We start from the raw sequence: 15056 nt of genomic DNA, 5'->3' as shown, positions 1-15056 counted from the left end.
CCGTAAGATAAATAATAATAATAATAATTTCATTTAACCTAAGTTAACTTTATACAAAAGCAGATTGCCTTTGATGGTTTTATTTTTAACACTGTCTTACACAACACTTCCTGATGTATAGTACAATGCAAAAATGTCAATTTCTGTCACTTTATCCTGCATCCTCTTTAAAAGTCCAAAATGTGTCCCCGTCAGATTTGGACAACCATCTGTTGTCACACCTGCCAGCTTGTACCATTTCAGTCCTAACATGTCCAAACACGCATTTACCTATGTGAACAAGTCATTACCTGTGGTTGTCTCTTTAATTGATACCTGATACCGAAGTACATGTCAAACTACTTCCTTAACGTAAATGACCGCCATAACCACAACACCAGGGGGAGCTCCACTAACCACGTTAAACCCAGATTCCGAACTAACAAAGGTCTTAACTCATTCTCTTTCTATGCCACATCAATGTGGAATGCGCTCCCAACAGGTATAAAAGAAAGGGCATCTCTATCCTCCTTCAAAACCGCAATAAAAGTTCACCTCCAGGCAGCTACAACCCTAAACTAACACCCTCCCCGGATTGCTAATAATCAAATGTAAACAATCAAATGCAGATACTTTTTCTTTTTCTTATGCCTTCTGATCTCTCTCTCTCTCTCTATGTCCACTACTTGATGTCCATATCCCCCCCACACCCCCTCCACACCCCTGATTGTAAATAATGTAAATAATTCAATGTGATTATCTTATGTGATGACTGTATTATGATGATAGTATATATGACAGTATATATCTGTATCATGAATCAATTTAAGTGGACCCCGACTTAAACAAGTTGAAAAACTTATTCGGGTGTTACCATTTAGTGGTCAATTGTACGGAATATGTACTTCACTGTGCAACCTACTAATAAAAGTCTCAATCAATCAATCAATCAATTGACTGCATGGCTGCCAGCTCCTCCGTGATTTGAAAGTCTGCAGGTATCCCACGTAAGAAGATGAGCAGCTGGGCGGTGTCGCGTACATCGCAGCTCTCATCCAAAGCCAGCGAAAAACAGTCAGTCGGCCGTTCTGTTCTTCAGCTGAAGCTCCAAGTTTCCAGCGATGGTCTCAACCCGCCTCGTTACAGTGCGTCGGGAGAGTGACACGTTCTCAAATGCGCCCCTTTTCTCCAGGCATATCAGCGCAAAAAAAAAACGCCTTACTTTTTCTGGCGATTTTGTGAGAAATGACGAATTGGGGACCACTGATGTATAGTACTTCCATAATGGAAGTGCTGATTTTTCAACAGTAAATTGTTAACAAGCTGAATGATGTTTCTGAGGTAACGGTTCAGGATCAATTAATTCACATTTTATTGGTAAATCAATAAAAATAAAATCAGCATACATGTTATACCTGTAAAAAAATAACCCCGCCCAAACAGTGGCTGAGACTGACAATCATTGCAGCCCAAAGTGCAAAAACGGATTTAGTTCAAAACAATGCAGCTAAAATTACCACGTGGGAAATCAAGGCATGGTTGTGAGGTCAACCAGGAACTAAATGCATGTTTTGTGGACATGACGGTCATACATTCATGCTGAAAAGTGGTAACACATCTTTTTTTTTTTTTTGGCCGTGCAAGGTTAACAAGCACTTTGACAAATGGGTTAAGTTACACACTGATTGGCCTAGAAGTCGGAACGACTAACACTATAAAGTGCAACAGAGTGCTTTGCATCTGTTGTGGAGTAATTCTAATCACTTTGGTTGCTTAGAGCTTCCACTACAAGACGTGATGCCGTTGATCAGAGATGATGGTAAGGATTAGTTCCCTAAACTACTTGCATCCAGATGTTTAGTAAGATAAGATTGGTATCATCCGTGTTATGTGCATTGGAATTTCCATTCGCCTGCTGGTCGGCAAGGAGCAGCGACGGCGGAGAGGCAGTCACACGTTGGCAGTCTTCGGCGTCTCCTGGCTGTCTGTCAAATTCAGTTTCTGGCTGGGAAAGCGAATTTAAGTAAAAAAACAACCACACATCTTTTCTTTTAACTCAACAAATGCAATTATATCTCAGATGAGATCATGTAGGTGCAAAAAAAAAAGGATACATGGAAGAACTGAGCTCCTCCAGCTGAAAAAAAAAAAAAAAAGAACTTTAAGCATGAAACCACGTTTTCTTGCAGCTGTCAAACCTGTGACGGACTGGGGGTAATCTAATGCTATGGTCATGTATCGATGTATAAAAGAAAAATACTGTATATCTAATTAAAACCACACACTGAACACTGACTAGTCATCATTTTGAAGCTGGAGTTTGTTTTCCAGAGAGAAGACTGTAATAGCATGACTTTAGTGTGCATGACTGACTATATAGTACCGTATTGTCCGCACTATAAGGCGCACCTAAAAACCTCAAATTTTCTCAAAGCTGACAGTGCGCCTTATAATCTGGTGCACCTTATATATGGACCAATATTGAGCCACAACAGGTCTCGCACCTACGGGATGCATAACGTAACCCCAGCCTCTACTGTAGTGTCTATTCTATGCGCCTTATAATGCGGTACGCCTTATATATGAACAAAGTTTTAAAATAGGCCATTCATTGAAGATGCGCCTTATAATCCGGTGTGCCTTATAGTTTGTTTTTTTTATTGATATATTTTTATTTCAAATATGCATAAAAACAAGAGCAAGCCTGATCCAATACAGTGCTATATCCTTAACAGCCATTATAACAAAATGAAAACAATGGAGAATAAAAAACAAAAACAAATGAGCATTGGACTTTCTTTTTTTTCTTTTCTTTTTTTTACATATTTGAAAAGGAGTGAGAAGAAGTTTACACTTATTTAATCCCACCCCTTTTCTTTAAATCATAAATTACTCTGAGCTAGAACTACCTATTCACTCAATGTACAAACTTAATGAACTTGTATATACTGTACATACATCATAGATGTATACATACATATGCACACTACACACATACATAGCCACATCATTACCACTAGTGATCATAGAAATGGTATCATGCCACCACAACAACACCACTGCCAGTGCGGAAAATACGGTATATACAGTGGGTACGCAGAGTATTCAGACCACTTGAAGTTTTTCACTCTGTTTCGTTGCAGCCATATGCTAAAATTAAAAAAAAAAAGTTCATTTTAATTCTCATTTATGTACACTCAGCACCTCATCTTGGCAGAAAAAAAGAGAAATGTTGATGAACCTGAGGCTGGTATTGTTGCCAAAGGTGCATCAACTAAGTATTGAGCAAAGAGTCGGAAATCGCAAAATTTGAGCTGAGCCCGCCCACTTGGCCAACATTTCTAGTCCCCCCCCCCTGTCCCTCTTCATTTTTTTTTTCAATTTGTTGCACTTTTATTATTTTATTTTTATCTTGCAATTTTACTTTTTAACCGAACCCTTTCACCATATTTCTTTTGCACTATCTTGTTTAGCTTATGCATTGTTTATGTTATTTGTTTTTTTGTTTTGTTTTTTGCTCTATGCTTTTTAACCTGCAAAGCACTTTGGTCCAATCTAAAAATTGTTGTAAACGAGCTATATAAATACAGTTGCCTTGCCCAATACTTATGTACATGTGAATTTGGAGTTGTTTATGTTTATACACGACTGGTTTCTTAAAGGCCTACTGAAAGCCACTACTAGCGACCACGCAGTCTGATAGTTTATATATCAATGATGAAATCTTAACATTGCAACACATGCCAATACGGCCGGGTTAACTTATAAAGTGACATTTTAAAATTCCCGGGAAATATCCGGCTGAAACATCGCGGTATGATGACGTATGCGCGTGACGAAGTCCGAGTAACGGAAGTTATGGTACCCCGTAGAATCTTATACAAAAAGCTCTGTTTTCATTTCATAATTCCACAGTATTCTGGACATCTTTTGCAATTTTTTTAATGAACAATGAAGGCTGCAAAGAAGACAGTTGTAGGTGGGATCGGTGTATTAGCAGCGGACTACAGCAACACAACCAGGAGGACTTTGTTGGAGCGCTAGCCGCGCTAGCCGCGCTAGCCACCGACTTCACCTTGACTTCCTACGTCTCCGGGCCGCCAAACGCATCGGGTGAAGTCCTTCGTCCTTTTGCCGATCGCTGGAACGCAGTTGAGCACGGGTGTTGATGAGCAAATGAGGGCTGGCTGGCGTAGGTGGAGAGCTAATGTTTTTAGCATAGCTCTGTGCAGTCCGATAGCTAAGTTAGCTTCAATGGCGTCGTTAGCACAGCATTGTTAACCTTCGCCAGCCTGGAAAGCATTAACCGTGTATTTACATGTCCACGGTTTAATAGTATTGTTGATTTTCTATCTATACTTCCAGTCAGGGGTTTATTTCTTTTGTTTCTATATGCAGTTAAAGCAAGATGCTATCACGTTAGCTCGTAGCTAAAGCATTTCGTCGATGTATTGTCGTGGAGATAAAAGGCCCTGAATGTCCATTTCGCGTTCTCGACTCTCATTTTCAAGAGGATATAGTATCCCAGGTGGTTTAAAATACAAATCTGTGATCTACAATAGAAAAAGGAGAGAGTGTGGAATCCAATGAGCCAGCTTGTACCTAAGTTACGGTCAGAGCGAAAAAAGATACGTCCATCGCTGCCTCTCAAGTCATTCACTGTAACGTTCCTCATCTACGAATCTTTCATCCTCGCTCAAATTAATGGGGTAATCATCACTTTCTCGGTCCGAATCTCTCTCGCTCCATTGTAAACAACGGGGAATTGTGAGGAATCCTAGCTCCTGTGACGTCACGCTACTTCCGGTACAGGCAAGGCTTTTTTTTATCAGCGAGCAAAAGTTGCGAACTTTATCGTCGATTTTCTCTACTAAATCCTTTCAGCAAAAATATGGCAATATCGCGAAATGATCAAGTATGACACATAGAATGGATCTGCTATTCCCGTTTAAATAAAAAAAAATCATTTCAGTAGGCCTTTAACAGACTTCATATGCACTTACCACAGCTGACTTGGTTGGGTGTTATAACGCCTTGGGTTGATCAATATAGAGATATATATTAGACGTACAATGACGTTTACGTTATCTTGAAAATTAGCACACACTTACATGAAACCCAGGAAACGTGAATCCATCCATCCATCCATTTTCTACCGCTTATTCCCTTCGGGGTCGCTGGAGCCTATCTCAGCTACAATCGGGCGGAAGGCGGTGTACACTGAATGTTTTTTCTAAATTGCCTATGCATGGTATAAGACAGCCGCACGAAATGGAACAACCACCCGGAAGTAAATAACTTCATGTTCTGTTGTTGAATAAGCTTTAAAAAGATGAGTTCAGTTTTACCTGTCTGTACACAAAAACTAAGTTTTGCAAATGTGTGCAAATTAGATGAGTAGTACTATTTAACTGGCAAACACTTAAGTACTTACATTCAGAAGCAACTTGTCCATATTGGTGTCTCGGGCTGTTTTCCTCTGGTCTTCTGGCATCTCATCTGCCTCAACATACAGGTCAAAGTGCAAGCGGGCGAGCTTCTCCTGCATCTCTCGCACGTGCTCCATCTGCCCAATAGAGCACTCGTTACCTGGGACAGACAGGGTGAAAGCAACCTTTTAAAGGGGAATTGCACTTTTAAGGGGGGAATTTTACCAATTATTCACAATCATTATGAGAGACAAGAACACATGTCTTTTCTTTTCTTTTAGCATTCTAAAGATAAAAAAAAAAAACGCTTGCAAGACGTGGCTAATGGGAGTCCTATAGAGATATAAACCCTCTATCAGCATTTTATATACACTCTGTAAGTATACATAGAACGTAGTAACAGACACGTTTATAACTACCGTAATTTCCGGACTATAAGCCGCACCAGCTAAATTTAGGGGGAAATACAGATTTCTCCATATATAAGCCGCACCCGACTATAAGCCGCAGGGTTATTACCGTAGTATATAGGGGTTCCTGCTACCACGGAGGGGATTGTCGGGACAGAGATGACTGTTTGGGAACGCAAAGCGTCCCATTTATTAACAATAAATCTTTCAATCATTCAATCAAACTTTCACATCTTTGACATGGCGAACAGCATTCGTGCAGAGTACAAATAATACAACGGTGCAAAGTAATACAAAGTGCTCGCCTGTACGTTATCAAAATAACCAGCCTACCGGTATATGAAAAGTCAGTCTTTAATCATTGTGTCATCGTCATCCTCCTGTGTACTAAAACCACCGAAATCCTCTTCGTCGGTGTCGGAGAAGAACAGGCCGTATATAAGCCGCAGGGACCAGAACGAGGGGAAAAAGTAGCGGCTTATAGTCCGGAAATTACGGTATGTAATATGTACAATATATGGCAAATAATACATTTTTAAATGCATCGTAATTCGGACGTGGGTGATTGTAAAATCGCTGAGTAAATGTCAATAATCTATTATTTATTCACTGTAAAGAAGGTAGTGCAGACAGTTCTAAAATTTGGCTGAACGCAGCGAGCCACCTCAGAGAGATCCGACCAGCTCCTTTATTTTAAGGCACTTAGTGTATGTTCTGGTTTTGCATACATTTCCATTAATTTAATAAATGTAATGGACATTAATTCAACTGTTACTTATGACAAATGCACTATTTGTAAACGTTGCGAGGGATGAATTCTTATTTAATGAAACAAAAATAAATGTAAAACAGCATGAATATACATAAAGGTAAGATGCATCATTAATCATTTTTTAATCAAACCGTAGCTCCTGAATCGTAATCAAATCGTAAGGTGCCCAAGGAAGTGTGTTGCCCATAGCAACACACTTCCTACTTCCGGCAACAAACGTCTGTGTGTTTTAATCATGGCAGACGTCGTAATGGACGACTAAGATGACATTATTGGACAAATAAGAATTCACAACCTTATCTTTTTTAAGCTGAATATGCGGAGGATGAACTACTGATTATAGAAGCTGAGCAGGCGCAAAGAGAGGGTGAATCGTTGGGTGTAGATGGAAGCCGAGATAATCAAGACTGGTGTTCTGGAGAAGAGCACAACGAAAGACCGCGCAGGGGTAGAAACCTTTGTCCACCTACTCAAAATCAAATGGAAATGTCTTTGTCCCGGGCCAGCACCGATTAAGTCACTATAATGTTGATCGTGACAACTACAGTTCATACGCTGTCGCGCTAGCTGTGTACAAACAAAAACATGAAATGTGGACTTTAAAGATTACTTAATATGATTGTTCATGTTTTTCAGTCAGAAAGATTGGTGTCCTATCGCATTGTGTTGTGCATTACAAACTCAAAAGCGATTCAGGTGCTGATGCAGAAGCGAAACGCAAGGCGATGTGTTAGTACGCTAAATAAACAGATTCTCAGTGTTTGCTCTTACAATAACAATGTTGCTACAGTTTGGTTATTATACAGGTTGACATAACGTAAATTAAGTATTGTTGGTGGTTTTTGGATGCATTTTTAAAGTAATTTAGAGGCAGAATGAATTACTCTCATTGGCAGCATTGCTTGCCACAGAGAACGACTTGATTATTTCGAATTACAAACAACACCGGAGCTCTTGTAAAAAGAGCTCAGCAGCGCATGCACTTTTTGCGTCGGATGAAAAGAGCACAGCTCCCTCCCCCCATTCTCACCACCTTCTACAGAGGAACTATAGAGAGCCTACTGACCAACTGCATCTCTGTCTGGACTGGAGCCTGCAGTGCCTCAGACTGGAAGTCTCTGCAGAGAGTGGCGAGGATGGCGGAAAAGATCATCAGGACTCCTCTTCCTCCTTTTCAGGAAATAACAAAAAGCCGCTGCCTGACCAGGGCTCAGAAAATCTGTAGAGGCTCTTCCCACGCCCACCAAGGACTGTTTTCACTGCTAGACTCTAGAAAGAGGTTCCGCAGCCTCCGTTACAGTGTAACAGCTTCTTCCCTCAGGCCATAAGACTCTTGAACGCATCATAATAATCCCCTCAATTCCCCCCAAAAACGGATTAACTCGCTGGAATATAAAGACAATATAACATACATCCATAAACGTGGACGCATATGCAAAAGTGCAACATATTTTTCTGTACGGTAATCTATTTATATCTGCACCTTATTGCTCTTTTATCTGGCACTACAACGAGCTAATGCAACACAATTTCGCTCTTGTCTGTACTGTAAAGTTCAAATTTGAATGACAATAAAAGGAAGTCCAAGTCTAAATTAGAATACAAAAAAAAAAAAAACACGTGTTCTTGTCTTTCATCGGGATTGTGATTGTGATCAAATTCACTACACCTCCCTGATACCGAAGTACATGTCAAACTACTTCCAGAACGTAAATGACCGTCATAACCACAACACCAGGGGGAGCTCCACAAACCACGTCAAACCAAGATTCCGATCTAACAAAGGTCTTAACTCATTCTCCTTCTATGCCACATCAATATGAAATGCAGTCCCAACAGGTGTAAAAGAAAGTGCATCTCTATCCTCCTTCAAAACTGCACTAAAAGAACACCTCCAGGCAGCTACAACCCTTGCCTAAACCCCTCCTCCCACCACATCCCACCTCCCCGGATTGTAAATAATAAAATGTATGTACTTGTTCTCATGCTTTCGGAGCTCACTATGTTCACCGCTCGCTGTACATATCCTACCAAGTGAGACCTACACTGTAACAATGTCTATTTCTCAGATGAGAAAAACAACTCAGAGTAAAACAACTTGCACTGAGCCTAGTCTATAAAATTCGCTACACCTCCCTGATACCGAAGTACATGTCAAACTATTTCCATAACGTAAATGACCGCCATAACCACAACACCAGGGGGAGCTCCACAAACCACGTTAAACCCAGATTCCGATCTAACAAAGGTTCTCTTTCTATGCCACATCAATATGGAATGCACTCCCAACAGGTGTAAAAGAAAGAACATCTATATCCTCCTTCAAAACCACACCTCCAGACAACTACAACCATAGACTAACACCCTCCCCCCACCACCCCGGATTGTAAATAATCAAATGTATATACTTGTTCTTATGCTTTCTGAGCTCACTATGTTCACTGCTCGCTGTACATATCCTACCAAGTCAGACTTACACTGTTTCAATGTCCATTTCTCAGATGATGTAATTGTTGATGACTGAAGTGCTGATATCAACCAAACCTAACCCCCCCCCCCCCTCCACATCTCACCCCCCGGATTGTAAATAATGTAAATAATTCAATGTATATACTCTGATGACTAACTTGTGTGATGACTGTATTATGCTGATAGTATATATTTATACCATGAATTGATTAACGTGGACCCCGACTTAAACAAGTTGAAAAACTTATTCGGGTGTTACCATTTAGTGGTCAATAGTACGGAATATATGTACTGTACTGTACAATCTACTAATAAAAGTTTCAATCAATCAATCAATCAATCAACGAAAAAAGTGCAGTTACCATTTCATTATGTTAAAAAGCCAAACCTACCAAAAGCTTGGAGTTTCCCTGAGTGGAAGTCATTAAGGAGGCTGAGGAGTCCATTCTCCATCTCCTGCACGTCAGAGACATCAGTCAGGAAGGAGTGCTGGATGGTGGGCGCTGCCTGGTTCTGAGTCGAGCTTGGGCGGACACCCGGACCCGGCTGATGCTTTGATTTGTCTCGAACTACCCTGTAAAAGAAAAGCTTAAAATAAGTCCCAAACAAACGTTATCAGAGTCAACAACTTCAGCTGTAATGAATATAATGGAGGATATAGCAACAGCAACTGATAATGAGAAATACATTATAGGGGTCTTTATCGATCTTAAAAAAGCATTTGACACAATAGATCATTCTATATTATTGTCCAAGTTGCATTCATCTGTTGTGAGAGGAGTAGTTTTAGACTGGCTAAGAAGTTATTTAGATAATAGACAACAGTATGTGGATTTTGTGGGTAATACATCTGAACAAATGAAGATTGAATGTGGAATTCCACAAGGTTCGGTTTTGGGACCAAAATTGTTTATTTTATATATTAATGATATATGTGAGGTATCAAAGGTATTGAAATGTGTATTATTTGCGGACAACACCAACTTTTATAGTTCGGGACATGACTTAAAAGCGTTATCGAACATTATTGAACAGGAAATGATTAAGAGATGGTTTGATGTCAATACATTTTCGTTAAATGTGAAAAAAGCAAAGTTTATGATTTTTTGTAAAAGGAAAAGGGAGAAAACGATCAAACTGATATTGAAAGGGTTTCTGATCTTAGATTTTTAGGAGTGATACTGGATGACGGTCTGACATGGAAATCTCATATTGCACATGTACGGAAAAAGATGTCTAAGAGTGTTTTTATATTAAACAAGGTCAAATATGTGTTAGATTACAGGGCAATGCGTATATTGTATTGTGCACTTATATTGCCATATATCAGCTACTGTGTGGAAGTGTGGGGGAACACATATAAGAGTAAAATAAAGGCATTGTATCAACTACAGAAAAGAGCTATAAAGATTATTCATAAAGTAGATTACTTAGAACACACTAACATATTATTTATTAATTCTGGTTTTCTTGAGACTACAGGAGCTATTAAAGTTACAGACATTATGTGTTATGTTTAAGGCTAAAAGTAAAACATTACCAGCAAATTTACAAAAAATGTTTGTCATCACTTCTGAGAATGAAGAGCGTAGAAGAGAAGGTCATTTCCAACATCAGTATTCAAGGACAACTTTTAAACAAATGTGTATATCAGTGGTGGGGGTTCAACTATGGAATTCTCTTTACAATGAGATAAAAGACTGTAAAAATATATTCCAATTGAAAAACATATATAAAGACAGAACAATAATATCATATGGACAGCCATAAGTGTTTACATTTTGCTTTATATTGATTATTTTTCTTGTTTTTTTTGTCTGGTTTTGTATTTGTTTTGTATCATCGCGTGAGGTGTATATTACTTTTCTTTGTCGGTTTTTGTACTTCATGAAGTTTTGCACTTGTTGTGTTTTTTTGTGTGTTTTCATTATATTCGGATATATTTGTTTGATTTGTATGATATCCATTAAATAAGACTAAGTATTATGTTGAAGGGGGCAGGAAAATATAATATTTTTCTTCATCCTGCTCCTTCTCACACTGCAAAAACTGAAATCTAAGTAAGATGAAATATCTCAAATAAGGGTGATATTTGCTTATTTTCTGTCTGATAAGATCATTCTTTTTACTAAGCAGATTTTATGTTAGAATGTTTTACTTGTTTTAAGTGTTTTGGTCCTAAATGATCTCAGTAAGATATTACAGCTTGTTGCTGAGATTTGATGAGCTATATTGAGTAAAACATGCTCGAAACAAGAATATCAACTGTTGCAAAGCTGTGTCATCAACACTCACAAGTATAAAACTACTTTTTCAAAATAATCATTTCTTATTTCAAGCATAAAATACAAAATCATGACCTTGACACAATTGTGTCTCATAATTAAAACGGATGACAGCCAAATTAACTTTGCTGTTTTATTTTCAATGAAACAATAGAAAAGATGTACTCATATAGTAGTACAGTTGGCACAGTACAGTAAACTGACAGTTAATATTTAAACATTTGACAATTCAAACAATTTTGAACAGAAATAGTTCATGCACAATCAGATACATTCTTCAAAATTACATTAAAAAAAAAATTGGCCGGGCTGTAAATAAATATATTAGGGCTGCAACAACTAATCGATTAAATCGATTAAAATCGATTATAAAAATAGTTGGCGATTAATTTAGTCATCGATTCGTTGGATCTATGCTATGCGCATGCGCAGAGGCAATTTTTTTTTTTTTTAAATATATATATATATATTTTTTTTTTATAAACCTTTATTTATAAACTGCAACATGTACAAACAGCTGAGAAACTATAATCAATATAAGTATGGTGCCAGTATGCTGTTTTTTTTTCAATAAAATACTGGAAAGGATAGAAATGTAGTTTGTCTCTTTTATCCGATTATTAATCGATTAATCGAAGTAATGATCGACAGATTAATCGATTATCAAATTAATCGTTAGTTGCAGCCCTAAAATATATATATATATATATATATGTATATATATATATATATACACATCAGTGTGTGAATGTGTGTGTGTGAATGGGTGAATGTGGAAAATAGTGTCAAAGCGCTTTGAGTTCCTTAAAAAGGTAGAAAAGCGCTATACAAGTACGACCCATTTACCATATATATATATATATATATATATATATATATATATATATATATATATATATATATATATATATATATATATATATATATATATATATATATATATATATTCCTTGCACACTAATTGACTGAAAGAGCATGCACTTGGTGCAATGATGTCATGTTATCGATGGGAAAATGCATTTTTAGACAATATGATTTGCCTGAGCGGCTCGTACACCCCGAGAGTAACAAGTGGTTGCCTTGTTGCCTTTCCATTAAGAAAAATAAATTAGTTTTTAGTATAAGTTTGCTGGTTTCAAGAAATGTAATGCAGAGTGCATATCATTATGTCAAAAATAATGGCACTAGCATTTACTTAATTAAATAATATTTTTCAACATACTGATAAAAAAGGTCTCATATTTGTTTTTCCATCAAGAAAAGTACAGTTGTTATTAGTGAGAATATACTTATTTTAAGGTATTTTGGGGTTCATTGAGGTTAGCTAATTTTACATGTTTTGGAAAGTCTTGACAAGCCAAATTTTCTTGTTCTATTGGCAGATAATTTTGCTTAGTTCAAGTAAAATACCCCTCATTTTTGTATTTTTTTTCTTGTTTTTGAACCCTGACTTTTTGCAGTGCAGGCATTGGTGTGTAAATGTGTGTTTAGTTTCTGAGGTTTAATTGTCTATCGATCAAAGATGCACATCAATGAAGGAGATAAATAAAACAATTAAATGAAATCTACCTTCTGTTTTTGCTCCTCTGGTTGGAACGAGGCCCCGCGTAGCCGCCATGTTTCGCCCCGGCGGAAGCGCTGTTTTTCCGGCCAGACTCGTTTGTTGGCGTCGGAGATGTCGCCGTCGCAGCGGCTGCGGGGGTCCTGGGGCTCTTCCTCTTTAGCTTTCGCTCCTCCATAACAACTGGCCAAGGTAAACCCTCCGGTCAGCGGGGCCAAAAGGACATGAGGAAAAACCTGGACACTGTGCAAAAGTCTGAATCCGATACCTGGAACGCACGATGAAATACAACTCGCTAAACTTCAGAGTCGCGTAACTAACTAAACAAACGTACGCATATAAAACAATTAATACTGTTTTAAATACAATTACAAGTTACGGAACACAAGTAGAAAAAATATATAAAGTCGAAAAACAAAACAATACCAACCTGTAGTGTAGTTAGCTTAGCTGCCCGGTGTGTCCACTTCCTGTTTGGGGAATGACGTATCAGAGGCACGACTCAAGGCTGCGTTCCAATTCTGTTACAATAACTACTTGACAGGTGATCAGTAGTTTGAACACATTACGTACACTAGCCACACAATGTCACAATTTTGATGGAAAGGCACACAACTGAACATATATCAATGTGTTTGGGTTAGGGTAATTTATATGGGATTAATATTCAGTTTTATAAAGTAAAAGTGCACATAATAGGACGCTGGGCTAGAAAGCCGGTCGCGGACCCCTCAACACTTGTCAGTTAACTGCATATTTTAATATATATATATATATATATATATATATATATATATATATATATATATATATATATATATATATATATATATATATATATATATATATATATATATATATATATATATATATATATATATATATATATTTTTATATTTATATAGTGTAGTAAAATGTTTTTTTCCAGGCACAATTCATGTAGCTGAAATAGGCTCCAGCGACACCCTGCGACCCCGAAAGGGACAAGCACTAGGAAATGGATGGATGGATGGAATTCATGGGCAATACATCCTAAAATAGTTTACAAAAAAGAAGGACAATATATATTACATATCCAATTCTTCCTAAAGTTAAATAGATAATATTAAAAATTATTAATGGAATATACCCCCAAAATAGCATTATGTATGACAACTGTGTGCTGTATCGAATAGCATAGAAGATGTCAATCTTCTTTTTTTTTTTTTTTGGAATGTGATACTCTACATAATATTAAATTTGGCACATTTATCAAATACAACATACAAATGATTATCAATTGTATTATTTTGCAAGCTATATATTCCATACACAAACTTATTAAAAACATATTGGAAGATGGTAAGAAGTAGAAAAGCTCTCAAATTATTATCTTTATTGGAGGAATTTAAATTATTTTAAATCAGCACATTGTATATATATATATATATATATATATATATATATATATATATATATATATATATATATATATATATATATATATATATATATATATATATATATATATATATAGTGACTTTTGTCACGTTGTTATTATATTGTTATTATTATTATTAATTATCACTATCTATTTGTATTGTCCCTTCCTTTTTTTTATTTACCGTTTATATAAAGAAACCGTTATTATGGGCATGCTGCAATGCAAGCAGCCCATATTGTTATTGCTCATACTTCACAGTTTATTATGGGACTGCTGCAATGCTAGCACCCCATTCACTGCTAAACAGCAGTGAATACAAACAAAACGTGTTAAAGAAACTAAAAGTAAATATAAGCGATAATACAAATGGGATTAAAATAGAATATGCATATGAATAAATAAATACAAAAGTATACAAATACAGAGACATACACAGACATCCTGGATAATGATGGAGCGTGAAAGGTGCTGGAAAGACTTGAGGCTGTAATTAATGCCAAAGGTGAATCGACAAAATATTGATCAAAGGGTCTGAATACTTATGTACATGTGATTTTTTTTTTTTTTAATACACTTGCAAAATATTCTTCATTTCTGTTTCCTCTGTCAAGATGGGGTGTTGAGTGTACATTAATGAGCAAAATAAAATGAACTTTTTTTTAATTTGAGCAAATGGCTGCAATGAAACAAAGACTGAAACATTTAAAGGTGTCTGGAAACTTTCAGTA

General features: G+C 36.9%; 1 protein-coding gene across 7 annotated transcripts; it reads right to left on the bottom strand.

The window, feature by feature from the left end:
• Positions 1-1334: 1334 nt before the first annotated feature.
• On the bottom strand, positions 1335-13489 carry ccdc28a (coiled-coil domain containing 28A). Of its 7 annotated transcripts, XM_062040430.1 has the most exons (7): positions 13336-13489; positions 12914-13173; positions 9452-9633; positions 7657-7760; positions 5414-5568; positions 2094-2116; positions 1859-1984 (listed from the first exon to the last, which is right to left on the bottom strand). In XM_062040430.1, the coding sequence occupies exons 2-5, from the start codon at positions 13081-13083 to the stop codon at positions 5416-5418; spliced, it is 609 nt and encodes a 202-aa protein (XP_061896414.1). In that variant the 5' UTR covers positions 13084-13173; positions 13336-13489; the 3' UTR covers positions 1859-1984; positions 2094-2116; positions 5414-5415. The 7 variants fall into 7 exon arrangements, with proteins under 7 accessions (XP_061896431.1, XP_061896401.1, XP_061896440.1 ...); XM_062040447.1 differs by lacking the exon at positions 7657-7760 and having other exon boundaries at positions 1335-1984; positions 13336-13488; XM_062040438.1 differs by lacking the exon at positions 2094-2116 and having other exon boundaries at positions 1836-1980.
• Between the last annotated feature and the right edge of the window lie 1567 nt (positions 13490-15056).

The sequence above is a fragment of the Entelurus aequoreus genome, linkage group LG01, assembly GCF_033978785.1.
Source record: "Entelurus aequoreus isolate RoL-2023_Sb linkage group LG01, RoL_Eaeq_v1.1, whole genome shotgun sequence".
Lineage (NCBI taxonomy): Eukaryota > Metazoa > Chordata > Actinopteri > Syngnathiformes > Syngnathidae > Entelurus > Entelurus aequoreus.
Note: the sequence above shows the minus strand (reverse complement) of the source record. Positions and strands in the feature narration are given on the sequence as shown.

Coding starts and splice junctions, on each gene's coding strand:
- ccdc28a (XM_062040417.1), bottom strand. CDS start 13,083: ATGGAGGAGCGAAAGCTAAAGAGGAAGAGCCCCAGGACCCCCGCAGCC. Junction 9,634..12,913: donor CAGAGGAGCAAAAACAGAAG/GTAGATTTCATT, acceptor TTTCTTTTACAG/GGTAGTTCGAGACAAATCAA. Junction 5,569..9,451: donor AGGGAAACTCCAAGCTTTTG/GTAGGTTTGGCT, acceptor TGTCTGTCCCAG/GTAACGAGTGCTCTATTGGG.